This window comes from Gossypium hirsutum, chromosome A02, assembly GCF_007990345.1.
Source record: "Gossypium hirsutum isolate 1008001.06 chromosome A02, Gossypium_hirsutum_v2.1, whole genome shotgun sequence".
NCBI lineage: Eukaryota > Viridiplantae > Streptophyta > Magnoliopsida > Malvales > Malvaceae > Gossypium > Gossypium hirsutum.
In genome coordinates, this window is record NC_053425.1 from 13142878 (window position 1) to 13161988 (window position 19111).

At 35.0% G+C, this 19111-nt stretch overlaps 1 protein-coding gene across 1 annotated transcript; it reads left to right on the forward strand.

The window, feature by feature from the left end:
* The first annotated feature begins 7322 nt into the window (after positions 1 to 7322).
* Positions 7323 to 10450, forward strand: LOC107951500 (putative wall-associated receptor kinase-like 16). The gene is made up of 3 exons (XM_016886570.2): positions 7323 to 8328; positions 8425 to 8595; positions 8711 to 10450. Exons 1-3 carry the CDS (start codon positions 7455 to 7457, stop codon positions 9784 to 9786), a joined length of 2121 nt encoding a protein of 706 aa, XP_016742059.1. The 5' UTR covers positions 7323 to 7454; the 3' UTR covers positions 9787 to 10450.
* The last annotated feature ends 8661 nt before the right edge of the window (positions 10451 to 19111 follow it).

Below are 19111 nucleotides of genomic sequence, written 5' to 3' on the forward strand. Positions count from 1 at the left end.
GGTACTTTTTGGCCTGGAGCAATATTGACTTGTTTTAAAACAATTTTAACTTTGATTGAAAATGTTTAACTTGATTGAAACCATTTTAACTTGATTAAAAGTTTATTCAAAAAGTTTTCTAAGATTTCAAAATAGTAGGTCCAAAATTACTTCTCTTAGACTTTATTTGGAATCTAATTTTGTCAATTTTGTTCAACTTTAACTTTTATTCAAAAATATTTTAATTTGTTATATTAAAATAAATTTCCAAATAAAGCTTGGCTCAACAAAGAATGAGTGGAAATATTATCATCAAACAATCATATGTGAAGCTAAAATTTCTTCGATATAAAATCCTCAAAATCTTAATAAAAATATCATTTTCTTTGAAACACTTATAGCGAACTCTTTTAAACCCAAAATCAATACATCATATGAATTAACTAAATGAAAAAGTAACATCATTTTATATACAAAACTTTCAATTACGTTGGAATATTTTAAATTTGTGTTAGATTTAACTTAAAAATTTTCATATCTTATTAAGTAAGAAAAGTTTGAACATGTATTAGAGTTAGTAGTATTAATTGGAAGTAGAATTTTTTTTAAAGATGATATCATTAATTGTAATATCATTATTAAAAAAAAAAGATATCCCAGACATATTGGAAACTTGAATATTACAACCAAAGACACGGTATGCACACTTGACATAAAGTCAAGCCATACCAAATAAAGCAAAGTACACTTGTAATAAGCCTCCATCACCGGAGGGAGAGCAAAGCAGGACTCAAACCACTCCTCAGACGAATCTAATATGTCAGGACAAAGACTGCCTACAAACAAAGCGAACACATCACTTTGAATTGTTGAACCCTTTTCCAGATCCTTATTCTGGAAGCGATAAGCACAACATAATGAACTTGAAAATAATATATATATATATATATATAATTTCTAGAAAGCAAAAACAACCAAAACGAGCCATAAAGAGTTCGAGAAACCAAAACAAATAAAACTCGAAAAACACGAGCCTCCAAGGCTTGAAAAATTGCAACTAATTACCATTGAGTTGAATAGCGAATTTTCAAAAAGGAAAGACTTGGTAAAGTCACGGGGATATTGGTGCTGAAACTAAGGCTATCGCACGTTCCTTTACGATTAGACTACCTATCAAACAAAGCCACCCTATATGCCTATGAATCTTACTAAATGAGTGGTGGTGGAAGTGTAAACTGAAGCATGGATCTGTCGGATTAGTAGTCACCCTCTTGGCTGTGGTCCTGGTCTTGGCCTTGGCTTTGGGCCACCACAAGTAGATGTTGCTTCCTCTCTTATTCTTTAAAATTCAATCCACATCCAAAGCATCGAAAATGACGTGATCAAAGGGTGAATGAATATCACTTTTTAAGTGTATTAGCATTCTGTTCACATTCAAAATATATATATATTTTTTAACTTCATATTTAGTGTTATATTAGACTTTTAATAAAAAGAGATATATGACTTTTTGTTAATCTTTCTTGTGGAATTAAAACAGCTTTATAATGAAGTGAATAAAATAATAATTTAAGATACATCGCCAATAAAGATGTAAAATCGTATAAATTAAAAAATTGTCTATTTTTTTATCAAATTTTGCTTGAAATAGTGATTAAAGTTTTTATTCGATATTTAAATGATGCATGCTGAAACAATATTTTCAATTTTCCTTTTTTCAATATTTTAATAATAAAAAATTCTAAATTCTTAAATAGAAGAAAAATGTAATAATAATCTCAAATAAACTTAAGGCGGAATCAATCAGGGGTAGAATTTTTTTAACCCCTCTTACACTAAACATAATAATACTGTTTATATAAATATCGTTGATTTTATCAACCATGTCGGCCTTCTCCTTGAGCCACAAATTTAGCTGCTTGCTTTTGATTCTTCAAAGTCTTCGCATCGAAAGGAAAAAAAACTCGTTGGTCCTCTCCCCTCATTTATTCATTTATTTAAAAAAAAATAGTCTACTAGTTGTAGTTTTTATATTTAGCAGTGATTAATTTAAATGGTAATTTACTCAAAATCAATAATTTTTTACTTATTAAAAAGAGGGAAAGAAAAAAAGGTTAGAATATTGTTTGAAACCATGTCATCGTATCAGCATATTTCATTTAATTATTACATTGTGTTATAAATAGTTGAATATTTCTAAAAATATTAAATGAAAGTTATATATGTTAAATAAGTAAAAAAAATCATTATCCTTAAGTTTCAGAGAATGTAAAGAAGGAATCTTTGTCTTTAGTAGTTGACCTCAAGTGAAGACAAATAAATCCACTTGGCAAACAGCTGTAAGGACACGAACCTGTGGAATGAGGATTCACTTGGGTTTTAAAGCATTCAGTTTAACCAATGGAATAGAAATTGACTATGAAAATGTGATCTTGGACTTGGCTTTTAAATTATTAACTTGTAGAAAGGGGGTTGGGTCTGTTGGAAACGTGATGGGCCGAAAATTTACTTTTTATTACACACTCAATATATTACAATACGAAGATTACAAATATTTTCTTAATGACTAGATAGTCTAGCTGCTGCTAGATTTTAACTCACTCAAAGGTTTGCTAACCTTCTCACTCTCACTCACGTTGCTTCTCTTATTTCTTTTTTCTTCTCATTTTTCTTCTTTACAACACAAGTTCAAGCCTCTATTTATAGGCTGATAAAGTGACAACAAATGTGGCTATTAATCCACTTAATTTCCAGCCACAAAACATCTCAATAATGGAGCACTTTGTATGGCTAAAATTTCAGCACTTTGCATGGCACAAAATTGCTCCACGTCTCATGCTTCTAGATTATGCTTGGAGTGGGTTTGATTTCTAACACTCCCCCTCAAACCCAACTTTCATACCGAGCTTCTCTTTGAATTTGTTGAATGTCTCCACTTTCAACGGCTTTGTGAAAATATCTGCCAGTTGATCTTCTGTCCTGCAATGGACCAACTCCACGTTTTTGTTTTTCACTTGCTCTCGGATAAAATGATACTTCGTATCGATGTGCTTGCTTCGGCTGTGCGACACCGGATTCTTGGCAAGTGATATAGCGGATTTGTTGTCAACGTAGATGGTAATTGGACCTTCATTTGAAACACCTATTTCTCCCAAAATATTCTTCAACCACATTGCTTGGCATGTACAAGTTGCTGCGGCCATATACTCTGCTTCACATGTTGAGAGAGCAATTGTTTGTTGCTTCTTTGACGACCATGAAAAAACTGCGGAACTGATGTGGAATGCATATCCGGAAGTGCTTTTCCGATCATCCAAGTCTCCCCCATAATCGCTATCTGAGTAGCCAACTAATTTTGAATCTTGTGAGTGGGTATAGAATAAACCATGGTTCATCGTACCTTTGATATATCTCAAAATTCTTTTTGCGGCAATTAAGTGGTCTTGCTTCGGCTTCTCCATGAATCTGCTCACCAATCCTACTGCATATGTAATATCTGGTCGTGTGATTGTCAAATACCTTAAACTTCCAACGAGACTTTTAAACAACGTCGGATTTATCGACTCCCTTGTCGAATCAACACTTAGCTTCATCCCTGGATCAGCTGGCGTGACTACTGGCTTGCAATCCTTCATTTTGAACTTGTTCAAAATCTGCTCCGCATACTTCTTTTGAGAGACAAAAATTCCATCTTGCATTTGTTTCACCTCGACTCCAAGAAAGTATGACATCTCACCGATATCTGTCATTTCAAATTCTTTAGTCATAGCTTTCTTGAAATCATCAGACATACCTGGATTGTTTCCGGTGAAGATCATGTCATCCACATATAGGCATACGATCATGATATCTCCATATCCATTCTTCTTTGTGTACAGGGTGTGCTCGTGCGGGCTTTTGATGAATCCATTTCTTCGGAAGTACTCGTCGATCCTTGTGTTCCATGCTCTTGGGGCTTGCTTCAATCCATACAAAGCTTTCTTCAATCGGTAGACTTTGTCCTCCTTTCCTTGTATGCTATATCCAGGTGGTTGTTCTATGTAGACTTCCTCCTCCAAGTAGCCATTCAGGAATGCAGACTTGATGTCCATCTGATAGATTTTCCATTTGTATTGTGCTGCGACCGCTATGAGAAGCCTAATTGTGTCTATTCTTGCGACTGGAGCAAATATTTCATCATAGTCCACTCCTTGTCTTTGCTTGTAGCCTTTGGCGACTAGTCTTGCCTTGTATTTCTCTACTTTTCCTTCTTTGTTGGTCTTCGTCTTGTACACCCACTTGACACCAATCGGGCTATGTCCTTCTGGCAGACTTGTTAGCTCCCACGTGTCATTCCTTCTTATTGCAGTAATCTCCTCGTCCATGGCCTTCTTCCATTTATTGTCTTCAATTGCTTCTTCGTATGTCACTGGATCACATTCTGTCATTAGACAGAATAGTGAATAATCGAACTGCGTCTCTACAGGTTCCGTAGAATTGTAGATGTCGTTGAGACTCCGTGTTCTTGTGGGTGCTTCATCTGAGCTGCTGCTTCCGCTGCTGCTGGTTGGTGACGAAGGGGCTGTTGTACCAGGACTTTGATCATCGCCTTGTTCTTCTTGGTTGATGACATCATTGTCGTCTTCGTTGAAAAATAATCCTTCCACTTTCTTTTCTTCTTCACTCCATCTCCAGTAATCCGCTTCATCGAACTCGACATCTCTTGAGATAATCAATTTCTTAGTAAGAGGATTATAAAGTCTGTAGGCCTTACTTCTTTTGTCATAGCCTATAAAGATACACTTCTCTCCTCTATCGTCAAGCTTTTTCCTCTGTTGCTCAGGAACGTGTGCATATGCAATGCATCCAAAAATTTTGAGGTGTCCAACTCTTGGCTTGTGATCGCTCCATGCTTCTTCTGGTGTCTTGTGTCTTACACTTTTTGTTGGACATTGATTCAACAGATAAACTGCGCATTCAACGGCTTCAGCCCAGAAAGTTCTCGGAAGGTGTTTACCTTTTATCATGCTTCTTGCCATATCCAGAATTGTCCGATTCTTCCTTTCTGCAACTCCGTTTTGTTGTGGAGTGCGTCTGGCTGTTAACTGATGAATGATTCCATGATCCTTGCAGAAACTTTCATAAAGCTTTGCAGTATACTCGCCTCCTCTATCGGATCTGAGTATCTTCAAATATCGACCACTCTGTTTTTCCACCATTGCTTTGAACTCCTTGAATTTTTCTAGGGCTTCCGATTTTGCTTTGAGAAATAAACCCAACATTTTCTGCTATAATCATCAATAAAAGTTAGGTAGTACCTGTTTCCACCGAGTGATTCAATGTCGTACGGACCAGATATGTCGGTGTGTACAATTTCCAATGGTCTTCTAGCTCTTCGAGATTTTCCTACTTCAAATTTCTGCCTATGCTGCTTTCCTTTGACACAGGCTTCACACAGTTGATCTGGATGATTAATACTTGGTAATCCATTCACCATATTTGTCTTCGACAACAGCTTCAAGCCAGAAAATCCGAGATGTCCGTACCTTAAGTGCCACAACCATGATTCATTCTTCAGATCCGTCTTCATGCATTTTACTTCTCCAGACTCGATGTCGAGGGTGAAAAGACGATTTCGCGTCATATCAACTCGAACAACTAATTCTCCACTTTTGTTCCTGATGGCGAGTGAGCGGTCTTTCATATGAACTTCATATCCTTTTTCTAGGAGTTGACCAAGACTGATCAGGTTGCTCTTCAAAGCTGGTACGTAGTAAACGTCTGAGATGTACTTCTTCTCTCCATTCCTTTGTGTTATAACAACCTTGCCCTTTCCTTTGATTTCTGCATGTGAGTTGTCTCTAAAAGTTATTTGTCCATGAACTGTTTCATCTAATTCTGTGAACAACTCCTTTCTTTCACACATGTGGTTGCTTGCACCGTTGTCGAGATACCACACACTTCTCTTGCGATCTTCATTTTCTCCGTAAGTGAGAAAGACACTTGATTCCACTTTTTCGTTGCCTTCTGCTGCGACTGCTACATGGTTTCTTTCATCCACTTTGTGTGTTGATCTGCACTCGTAACTGAAATGTCCATACTTGTTACAGTTGTAGCATTGTACCTGAGATTTATTTTCTTGAAATCTGCCTCGGCCACGACCTCTAGATCCACGTCCACGGTTGGATGTTTGATAATCTTTATTTTCTTGATATCTCCCATATGATTGATTTCCACGTCCTCGTGATCCTCTTCCTCCTCTGTTTCCACCACGGTAGCCTCCACGGTATCCTCTGCGGTTTCCTCTTCCTTGGTTAAAGTTATTACTTGTTTCTCCGTCGTCGACGGACAACTTGCTATGCAAGGCTTGATCAAGATTTTCACTATCTTCATTTAGCTTCATCTTTTGCTCATGGGCTTGCAGAGAACCCACAAGTTCTTCGAGCGACATCTTTGACAAATCTTTTGATTCTTCGATGGCAACGACTACGTACTCGAATTTGCGTGTGAGTGACCGTAGAATTTTCTCCATCACTCTTACCTCGTCAAGAGTTTCTCCATTTCGTTTCATTTCATTTACCACCGATTTTACACGATTGGCATAGTCATCGATATTCTCGGAGCTCTTCATTTTTAACATTTCAAATTCAGCTCTAAGTGACTGAAGGCGTACCTTTTTAGCTTTTTCTACACCTTGAAATGATTTTTGCAAAATCTCCCAACAATCTTGCGAACCGAGCAAAGCCTTCATTCGAATGCTCCAATTTCCATAATTTGTCTTCGTCAATTGTGGAACTTGTAGCTGAATTACGTCGCCCATATCGACTTGTTAGATGAACACCAAAGGTACTCCGAACTGGACACGAACCGGACACGAACCGAACTCCGAACCAAGCTCCGAACCGTAGCTCTGATGCCACTTGTTGGAAACGTGATGGGCCGAAAATTTACTTTTTATTACACACTCAATATATTACAATACGAAGATTACAAATATTTTCTTAATGACTAGATAGTCTAGCTGCTGCTAGATTTTAACTCACTCAAAGGTTTGCTAACCTTCTCACTCTCACTCACGTTGCTTCTCTTATTTCTTTTTTCTTCTCATTTTTCTTCTTTACAACACAAGTTCAAGCCTCTATTTATAGGCTGATAAAGTGACAACAAATGTGGCTATTAATCCACTTAATTTCCAGCCACAAAACATCTCAATAATGGAGCACTTTGTATGGCTAAAATTTCAGCACTTTGCATGGCACAAAATTGCTCCACGTCTCATGCTTCTAGATTATGCTTGGAGTGGGTTTGATTTCTAACAGGGTCGTGGACTTGGTTTTATAGCAAGTCAATCATCGTACAGAGAGGGTTTGCCTTGTTAACCAGTATAAAGAAGGCTTAGATGATCACCAAAAGTTGAGAAAGCAACTAAACCAAATTTATTAAATGGAGTGACTGAGGGAGTGTGGGAATATTGTGTGCCAAGTGCCAATCCTCATATGGCAACGCTGGCTCTGGTTAGAACTTTACAATTGATACTTTTCAACTGTTTGCTTGCAGCAGGAGAGTCGGTGGCTTCTCAAGCCTTGCCAGGTTGCAAAGATGAGTGTGGAAACCTGAGCATTCCATATCCTTTCGGCATGACTCCAGGGTGTTACTTGAACGAGAGCTTTCTAATCACTTGCAACACGTCTGTCAACCCCCATCGACCACAATTGGTAAATGGTAACTTAGAAGTCACTAGCGTAACACTTGAAGGACAGGTGGAAATCTTGCATTATGTAGCTAAGGATTGTTACAACCGCAACGGAACAACTGCAGACCGGAATTTCCCTCAGCTTCGGACGGCCATGTTTACCATCTCAAATGATAGAAACAAGTTCATTGCTGTTGGTTGCGACACAAAGGCGCAAATTTGGGCTGAACGTGAGCATAACAATAATACATATTTTACCGGCTGCATGGCATATTGCGAGAAAACGGACGCTCTCCACCTTAATGATTCTTGCTCAGGTGTAGGATGTTGCCAAGTCTCCATTCCTAGTGGACTTAAGAATCTTAACATGTCAGTATCAAGCTACTACAACCATACACGTGTATGGGACTTCAATCCTTGTAGCTACGCCTTTGTTGTAGACGAGAGCAAGTTCAGTTTCAGCGATAAAAGTTTTGGTGAGTTAGCGCATAAAGAATTTCTTCCCATGGCGCTTGATTGGGCTATTGGAAATGAACCTTGCAATGTATCTGAGCATAAACCTGATTATGCTTGTAAACGAAGTAGCATCTGCTACAACCCTGAAAACAGGTCCGGTTATCTCTGCAAGTGCAAGGATGGATACAATGGAAACCCATATCATCCCGATGGTTGCGAAGGTATCTATAATATGCTCATATTACCATTTCTTTTTCATTGTTCTGCTCCTTTTTTGCCACTTTAGGAGTGTTCTGTTTTCTTTTAATGATTATCAGATATTGATGAGTGCAAAGATTCGAGCCTACACAATTGTATTTCTGAAAGGAATTGTTTTAATACGCCTGGAAGTTATAAATGTTTTTGCACAAAAGGCTTTTATGGGGATGGAGAAAAAGATCGAAAGGGCTGTATGCGAAATCAAGCAAATGTCATAAAAATCTCTATTGGTAGGTGTTTCAATGAATGCGTTTTTTATCGTATTGGATCGATTCTAACTTTAGCTTTTATATATCACATACTGCTTAGATCATTTCCAACGTTTTAGCTGTTGTTTTATGGCAGTTATTGGCTTATGTGTGCTGGTTGTTATTGTGGGTTCTTCATGGTTGTTCTTCATAAACAAGAAAAGAAAGCTACTCAACATGAAAAAGAAGTTCTTTAAGCAAAATGGTGGCTTACTGTTACAGCAAGAGCTACATGAACAACGAGTATCAACTGAAACCGTTAAGATTTTCACTGCAGAAGCGCTTAAGAATGCAACCAAAAACTATGATGAGAGCCAAATTATTGGAAAGGGAGGGTTCGGCACCGTTTACAAAGGTATCCTGAAGAATGGCACTGAGGTAGCTATCAAGAAATCCAAAGTTGTTGATCAAAGCCAAATTAAGCAGTTCATCAATGAGGTTATTATTCTCACCCAAATAAACCATAGAAATGTGGTCAAGCTTTTAGGTTGTTGCTTGGAGACTGAGGTCCCCTTGTTGGTTTATGAACTTGTTTCCAATGGCACCTTATCCAAACACATCCACTGTGAAGACAAAGCTTTTTCGATTTCTTGGGGAATTCGGTTAAGGATAGCTACGGAATCAGCGCAAGTGTTGTCATATTTGCACTCTGCAGCTTCTATACCAATCATTCATAGAGATGTGAAGCCTACAAACATCCTCCTGGACGACAATTATACTGCAAAGGTTTCGGACTTCGGAGCTTCACGATTAGTTCCGATGGATCAAACTCAGTTATCAACAATGGTGCAAGGAACTCTTGGATATTTAGACCCTGAATACTTGTGTACAGCGCAACTGACAGAAAAAAGCGATGTCTACAGCTTTGGTGTAGTCCTAGTTGAGCTGCTAACGGGCAAAACTGCGCATTCTTTTGAAGGACCTGAAGAAGAAAGAAACTTAGCGAACCATTTTGTTCTATGGTTGAAAAATGATCGATTGTTTGAGATTCTAGATAATAAAGTGGCGAAAGAAGGAGCGGTTGAGCAGATTAAAGAAGTAGCTAAACTAGCAAAGAAGTGTTTAAACGTAAAAGGTGAAGAGAGGCCTTCAATGAAGGAAGTTGCACAAGTGCTTGAGGATGTAAGAAGACTCAGGTGCGAACATCCATGGGCTGAAGTTGCTGTTAATTAGGAGGAAACAAAGTTTCTGCTTGGAGAAACATAGATGTTTCTACTAATAACAGCAGCCAAGGTTTCACAACAATGGCGGTGTAGTTGTTTAGCAAGAAACCAGATAATTATATATATATGTATACATATATTTGTGATCTTCGTTTATTTTATTTGTTTTGGGACATTTTAGGTGTTTATATTTTGTTGCTTATATGTAAGATTCAGTAGTAAATAAAACAGCCCTCGAGGTGTTTCATCTGCAGTAGTAAAATTAGAGAGGTGCGACCACTCTCTAAAACCCACCTGGAAGGACATATTGTGGAGGGCATTGATGAGGTTAAGGAGGTTGGAGACGTTGGAGAATGATGCAGATGCAGCCGACTTGGCGAGGGCTTCAAGGTACTTGGTGGCTACCAAGGTAAGGCTGTCCAGTGCTGAGACTCACCTGCACCTGAACCCAACTGATTTGCAAATCTAAGACACTGCTACTTTGGTTATATTGAAAACAACTCCACGAGATGTGCTGCTTCTTGGTGTGGTTATTTGATTTTCTCTTAGATTTGGGCTATTTCATGGCACTTGAAATTGGCCGTCTTCTAATTGCTAAAATCCTAGGGTTCGTTTGATATATTGGAACCAATCTTTTCTGAATAGTACTATAAATGAAATTTAATTTTTGTTGATATATATTTGTTTATTAAGCTAAATAAAATAATATGAACAATATCTTAAAGATTATTAAGATTATTAAGGGATCCAAACACATACAAAGCTTGTTTAATTCATTTATATTTATGAACAAATTCATTTATATTTATTTAAAGATTGCTTAATAAATCATTTAAAATTGTTTATTGTTTTATATCTATACTATTTATTATGCATATTACCGAGTTAGTGTCACTCATTAATCGGGTATAATTCAGCTATGCAATTACCAAAAAAACCTTATTATATGCAAAGTAAGTTATACGTGATTGTTTTTTTTTATATATTTTTATAAATCAATAAAAATTTATCCATAATAAGATTTGAACCAAAGACACGTTCGCCCATTAAAGCGGTACGTGAGCTGGGTTCAGAACGTCGTGAGACAGTTCGGTCCATATCTGGTGTGGGAGTTAGAGGATTGAGAGGACCTTTCCTTAGTACAAGAGGACCGGGAAGGACGCACCTCTAGTGTACCAGTTATCGTGCCCACGGTAAACGCTGGGTAGCCAAGTGCGGGGCGGATATGAAACTTTTTCATTTATCATTTAAACTAAAGCAACTTTTTATTTCTATATGAAACCTTAATAACTATATTTGTTATATACATTTTTATATATTTGTGTATATATACTTACTATTAATAAAATCTCAGACTGAGTTTGTATCATGAGTCAATCCTGTACCAATTAGATTAGCAAAATTATGAAAATATCATTCCATATTTAAAAAATTTATATTATTTGAGGATATTTTAATCTTTTTTATTTAAAAAAAACTCAATAAAAAAGTTGCATATGTTTAGACTTTAATCTATGCTATTAACATCAATAAAACATTCACTTTACCACTAAATCAGATATTTTTTTAATATAATATTTACATTTTAACTGTATTGTGCATACTAAATCAAATTTGGCATGCATGATCTACATAAATAGATCATGAAATATAATGGTTCGATCATTAAAATATTAATCATATAAATAGTTATGGAAATGTGTAAAACTACTTTAGTTTTTAAATTATGTAAATAGATCCCTTCCCTATATATAAATTGTTTATTTGTTTGTTTGTTTATTATTGATGAACATTATGGAAGCACAAATCACGGTTTAAACAAAATGTAAGCAACGAAAAGATTGAACAAAAATACCTTAAGCCATTGTCTGAACCAAATGCCAAAATCTAGATGTTGTAACAACATTTTTCGAGCGCGTCAATCAACTGATGAAGACATCGTATTTAGCTTTATGAAAACACGAAATTTGAAAAATAAAAAATCGCTAAAGCCTTCTAAGCACTTGAAAACCTCACTAGATGGAATTATTTTCAAAAAAAGCTTTTGGTGTTTAGGGACCTTATACTTGGGGGTATTTATAGTGGTGGTTTCGTATCAAAAAACACCAATCACATGCCTCACTGTTACACAAAAACCCACTATCACACATGCAAGATGTGGAAGTTGGGCAACAAAAGTAGAAATGGGCAGCAAATGTGGGTTATACCCATGAACCAAAATTGGCTCCAACATTCTCCCACTTGGTTCGTATTACCCTTAAAAACTTAAAGTCGAAACATAATGCATGAATCATAGCGATATTTTCTCTTAGAATTTGAGTAGTATCTTCCATATATCACTATACATCATGCCTCAACACTTTAGCCCAAATGTCTTAATGAATAAACCCAATGTTTATTCCAGGTCCAAAATTTAATGACATTTCTCGAAATAATCAAATTAATGTGCACAGAAAATATGAGAAACATCAAACTTAACAAAGTTTCATTATAATCATTCTTATAACAAAAATTTACAAGGTGGGAACAATTCCCATAGTGATAACATGATCCTTAAATTTGTGTGATGGCATGACTTTAGTTAAAGTATCAGCTAACATCTGTTCAGTGTTAATGTGCTCAATGACCACTTTCTTTTCAGTAACACATTCCCTTATGGCTAAATACTTAATGTCGATATGTTTACTTCGACTTCGACTTTTGTTGTTTTTAGCCACAAAGATAGCAGTTGAATTGTCACAATATATCATCAATGGCCTAGAAATCGAATCCATAAGTCTAAGCCCAAATATGAAACTCTTGAACCATACTCTATGTGAGGTAGCCCCAAAATAGAAACGAACTTAGCCTCCATAGTGGAAGTAGGAGTTAAGGATTTTTTGATGCTCCTCCAAGATAAAGCTAAGCCAACAAACATAAATATATAACCTGATGTTGACTTACGTGAATCAACACAGCCAGCAAAGTCTGAATCAGAGTAGCCAATCACCTTCAAATTGTCTGATCGTTTGTATGTAAACATGTAGTCCTTTATCCTATTAGGATATCTCAAAACTTTATTTGCAGGATATCTCAAAACTTTATTTGCAGCTCTCCAATGGTCAATACTTGGATTACTCGATATCTTCGCAACATTCCAACTGCAAATGCAATGTCAGGTCTTGTGCAAACTTGAGCATACATCAGGCTTCCAACAACAAAAGCATATGAAATGTTTTTCAATTGCTCCTTTTCAAATTCGTTCTTCAGGCATTGGTTCAAATTGAACTTATCACCCTTCACAATAGGAGCAACACTCAGTAAACAATCTTTCATCCGAAATCTTTCTAAAACTTTGTTGATATAGGTTTCTTGAGATAGACCTAAGATACCGCGATGTTTATCACGATGAATCTTAATGCCAATAACATAAGACGCATCACTCATATCTTTCATATCAGAATTTTTAGAAAGAAATAAATTTAGGAAAAAATCGGAGTTTTAATTTTTTTTTTCCAAAATAAGATCTTGGTAGTGATATCTAAAATAATAAACATTTAATCAAAATTGTACCTTTTCAATTCATTTAGGATGAGAGCTTCGATCGAGTAGTCTTCTCAACTATCCTCAAGCTCACGTCTGCCGAGTGTGGGCTTGCTTCAAACCAAAAAAAAATTCACAAAAATTATTAGTGGGGTAATTTTGTAATTTCTCTAAACTTTTGGGTCAAGTTGTAAATCAGAAAAATATCTCTAGAAATTTGCTGAAATAATCTCTTCATAGAATTTTCTCTCTACAACTTTCTCTTGAATTCAAATGTGTGAAAAATAATGACTCAAGGCTCTCATTATATAAGGAGAGTTTAGAGAGTTCAATTATAATTAAACTTAATCACTTTTATATTAAATTTAATCTAATATTTAATATTAAATCTTATTAAAATAATAGAATGTTTATCTCCAAGATAAACATTAAATTAAATTTAATATTATGACAATCAATTTAATATTAAATTAATAAATTACTATTAAGATAAGTATTAAATTAAATTTACTATTAAACTATTAAAATAATATTATTTTTGAAATAATTAATCTGGAATCAAACTCTCTGATAGAATTTCAATAGGAATGTAACTCTTCCACTGCTCAACCAGCGACGACAAACTGTCGTCGGCCACCGGGACGCTGCCGTCACAGCCACCGGGACCGCCATGTCTGGTGATGCAGGTGCGACACTCTTACGGCATCCCGAGTCGATTCAGCTGCTATCAATTCGATCTAGGTCATTGACGACCCGACCAGTCCGGTCTAGCCACCGATTGGACTGTTGGCTCAGTTTCACATATCGAGCCTGATTCGACCAGTTTTTGGGTCTTGGTCTCGGTTTTAGACTCCCCGTCTCAATTTACGATCTCAGGTCTCATTTTCAAGTTCAATTGTCTATTGGGCCAATTATTTGACTTGAAAATTTATTTCCAAAAATATCATTTAATTAATTTGATTAATTTAATTTTACTTGATCAAAATTAATTTTTTCAAAAATTACTTAGATTTTCAAAATTAATTTTTCAAGAAAATTATTTAATCAAAAACTCTGGTTGAACAATTCTCAAGACCACCTAATTTAATTCCACATCGAATAAATCGACTCAATTAAATTATTCCCAAAATCATAAAATTTTCTTCTGATTCAAATATAGTCCGATCGAGCTTTTGTTGAGCTAGCGAATGGACTAATCGGGCATATACAATTAGGCTCTAGTGATTGCAATTATGTTCAAAAGCATCATTTTGATAATTCGCAATTACTTAATCCTGAAGTCAGTTCACAAGAAGTACCATGATTGAAAACTCATTATTGTATACTCTTTACAAAAGCAATTCATCCAACTGTTTTGTCCAATGACCTTGTCAAGTGTGTGTTACCCTCATATGATATCCTTGATTCTTTTGAGTTAAATCCGTTCACTCAATACAATCCTATTTTATCTCATTGTCAGCATTATGTCTTCTTAGTTATTAATATGATAACTGGCAACAAATGACTGTGATAAATTGCTCATTCGAGAACAAGCAACCCGTGGCCACGTCCCATATTTATCAATTCACACAATGCCAATGAGAGGATATCATTAACTCTTTAATTGAGCTATGAATTTCACCCTTGCTAGTTAAATCATGTCATACACAAGTCATGTACCCAACATACCGGCTACCGACTCGATTATATTTAGAGCATAAGCCTCCACTTATATCAAACACATGAGTTACATATGCATGATCAGTGACTAATTCAGGATTTAGGTAATTCACACCATGAATGTCGCAAGTGAATTTAATTCACAAACGGATTCCGAATTAATTCATCTTGAGTCCAGTCCAATGTATCATTCTGCCAGTGAATACATCTATATCTTTACCCGTGGAGTCAACTGCTCCGATAGCCAAGACTAGTCATCTCCTCAATTGGAATTGTAGACAACATAATAATCCTTCTCAGTATTTGAATCAAATGCTCACTTTGATTCTTTTATGAGATTACATAATCGTTAAGATTATCTACTGAAGTAAGTTGTCTTTCTCGCAATGTAAATATTTTTACAATGCCACTTATCATCAATTTGAACTTAGACAATTAATGAGCTAATATTTGTTTGTCACAATTTCGCTATGCATGCAAAATATGAAAGACGAAAATACAAAAGACATAACATGAAATGTAACATTTATTTATTCATCATTCAAATACATAGAAAACAATTACATGTTTACTACAATATGGGCACATTTCCCAACAGTAGGCATGTTAGTGCTTTGCAAGAGAAAACAAGAACAAAAAGAAAAACTCACACACTTAGCAGATGGAATAAACTGCTATCGATCTCACTTGTATTTTCATTCCAAAAATTACAATATAGATGATGAGTTCTTACAAGTAATCAACTAATCCAACTGCTATCTTGGAAAAGTAAAAACAAAACTTGTACACAAACTGATTAGGAGAAATTAGTATCTAGTAAAATCATTTCAATACTAACTCTGCTTGTTTTAACAAGTTACCTTCACTAACAGACTAAGCAAAAACATATTAAATTCTGCACTTGCTAACCCTGCTCCCACTTCATTTGGTGGCACGTCAAAACCCTTAACACCTTGCACTAGACAGCTCGCAAGGTGGTTTGCACATTAATAAATCTTGGTTGGGCTCGCATCTTTGCGAAGCTCGCATGTTTGATGAGCTCGTAATTTTGGTTAAGCTCGCAGCTTTCGATGAACTTGCAATTATGTTTGAGCTCGTAACTTTGAATGAGCTCGTAGTTTTCGATGAGCTCGCATATCTGGATGAGCTCGCAAGTTTGGATAAGCTAACAACTTTGCGACCTGAGTTCGCCATTGCTTGAATGGCCACTTCGCAACAAGGTAAGAGTAATAGAGTTTAAACTCATGTCAAACAAATATTCACAAGAGCTTTAATCATTTGATGAAGCTAGAAATTTTGTTTAAAAGGGACTAAGATAAGATTATAAAATTGGGGGGTCAAAACTAAAAATTTTGTATTAAAATGCTTGAATTAAATTATTAATTTTTTAAAAGGGCTAAAATTAAATTTTTTTTTATCTAATTAGAGGTTAAAAAAGTTTAAATTGAATCTTTAATTTTGGGAAGGAAAGTATTGAGCCAAGGGAAGTCAAGGTCTACTCTCTACCCCTTTTGGTTATGCCCTTTATCACCGCTCTGTATAAATTAAGATACAAATACGATTAAAATAAATAAACAAAATCTCGTGTGTTAAAAGTAGGATTGCTTAAATTAGTTTATATATATTAGGATATGTTAATCCTAAAGAACTTAGGAACATAATTATAATGATAAAACTGTTTAGAAGACTTCGAAAGATGTTTATTTTTTTTTTTTTTTGATAAAATACATTGCATTGATATAGCAATTAAGCCTAATTATATATTATTTGTTTTCAAACTAATTTTCTGTTTTTGGGTAGCAGCAACGCCTCTTCTGTCGACACTGAGCCGTCGTTACTACCCTGCTGCTTGTTGGATGTAGATCCTTGAGAGCAACAATGGAGGCATCTGCCACAGCAAGAAGAAACACATTGGACCATTTTATCCAACATCATTTTTTTCACTAACTTTTTTTCACCTGGAAACACAGTTGCCCTCCCTTTCTTTGCTTCTCTCAATGATCCATCTTCAGCTTTCTGATTAAGCCCCATCTCTGGAATTCCGGTAGTCTTTGTAAGAGTTGAGATATGCCCTTAAGATGTTCGATCAAAGTACTAGTTCATATATATAGGTCCAAACAGAGGCATAAATTCTGCAGATTTGCCCAAGAATCCTTGACTGAAACAACCACAGGGAACTGCTTTTGGAATATCTTCCATTTTTATTGAAACAAAAAAGAATCGAAGGTTTGGTAAATTAGCAACTTCAAATGTGCGAAACCACGTGAAATACCGAGATATATGAGATCAGCAGATTAACATACGTAGACTTGAACTTGATCTCAGCGATTCACTAACATCATTGTCGTTTCGTCATTTTAGCTTATCATATATATAACTCCAACCAAGCTACGTACGAGTGTTACATGCTTTTATATGTGTATAATTTCAAATATTAATTAATGCCCATATTTCAATTTTAATTTTCTATTTCGTTGATTTTTAGTGCTTTTTTTTACTACATGTTCAACTGTTGTACTTGCCAATGATCATCAGCTCTTGCTGGAAGATGATTGAGTTCCCATCGTTTCTTCTGTTCTCAAATCCATCAACTTATGGTACAATACAAATACTAAAAAATTTTGAAACATTTTGATTTCGTCTTGAATTGGATTAACAGTTCTGTATAGAAATCTCTAGCTAAAAAAATTTCTTTGTTTCGAAATTGAGTAAATTGATTTTTCTCAAAAAAAATCAGAGTTATTTAATCACTGTTAATTTTAAAAGTGCGCAACTAAGGACAATTAATCACAAGGGTGATGTTTTTCATCAATTGTATATGATTTTAATTGGTATAATAACAAATTTAGTTCACAAAGTTTAAACATTATGTCAATTTAGTCTTAATTTAATAAATTTATCCTACAATATTTTTATAAATGTGAAAATGTTGAGATAGAATTTGTTGATTCTTTTTAGAATTAAGGTTAAAATGACAAAAACATGTAAACAGTAAAGGCTAAATTTGTTATTATACTTATCAAAATTGTGTACAACCGATGGATGTGATTAATTATCATTAATTATTTACTTTTAAAATTAATCAGAGTAGTTTTTCTAAGGAGACTAATTTATTCAATTTTAAAATTAAGAGGAAGGGAAGAAATTGCATACGAAATCTCAATAATTACTAGACTGTGGGCGGATGCCATTAATTGAATGGAAGTATTGTATTTTTTATTAATTATGAAACTACACGGAAATTAATATAAAAAAGACCAGCTGAGACAAAAATAGAAAGAAGAAAAACATAAGATTTAGACCCTAATGCGATCAATTTTGAGAAAACTGAAACCTTAATTTACCAAACATAAATAAATGTTGGTTCTGATAAGGTAAATTAATGGCCTTAGAACCTATTGTATTTTGCTTTTGGACCAAAAAGAAAGAAAGAATAAATTAGTATTCTAAAAATTGAGGAAGTGGAGAACAGAGAGCACATGAATCTTTGAATGTCTTGTATCTCACGTCTTTTGCCAAAACATCTGTTCTAGAACTATGTGTTACCTCCATATCCCCTCACTCCTTTTCTTCATTAAACACAACACATATTGATTTAGTAGCCATTTATTCTTTCCACTTTTTCCCTAATAAAGTAGATTTTCTTATAAAAAGATGAAACATGCAAAGCATCATTCAACTTATAGTGGTCTAGTCTAAAAAACAACCAAACATAAGCACCATTGTCTAGAAGCATAATCGAGCACCTGCAACCACCTTGAAGGCCCAATGGAAGTTGAATGGGCCTAATGACATCCAATAATATATTTCAGTTCCACATCATTTTAAAGCACCAAAATCTTTAAGAAATTTGATTTCTTCTGCTGCAGAACTTGGTCTCAACTACTACTACATTTAACATATTTATGAGTATATTAAATCTAACAGTTTAGCCAAAGCTAAGGTCCATAGGTCGAGGGAATTGTTGAATGTCCTTTTGCAAATCTTGTTTTTATGTCTTTGTAATTCGCACAAAATATTATTTTAGTTTTTCATTTAATTTTTTGTCTCTTTTAGTTTTTAAATTTATGTTTTTTTGTCAAATCACTTTAAAATAAATGAAAAAGTTAAACTTTTTTAACTCTGCTAACATAGCGTACACGTGAATGACACGT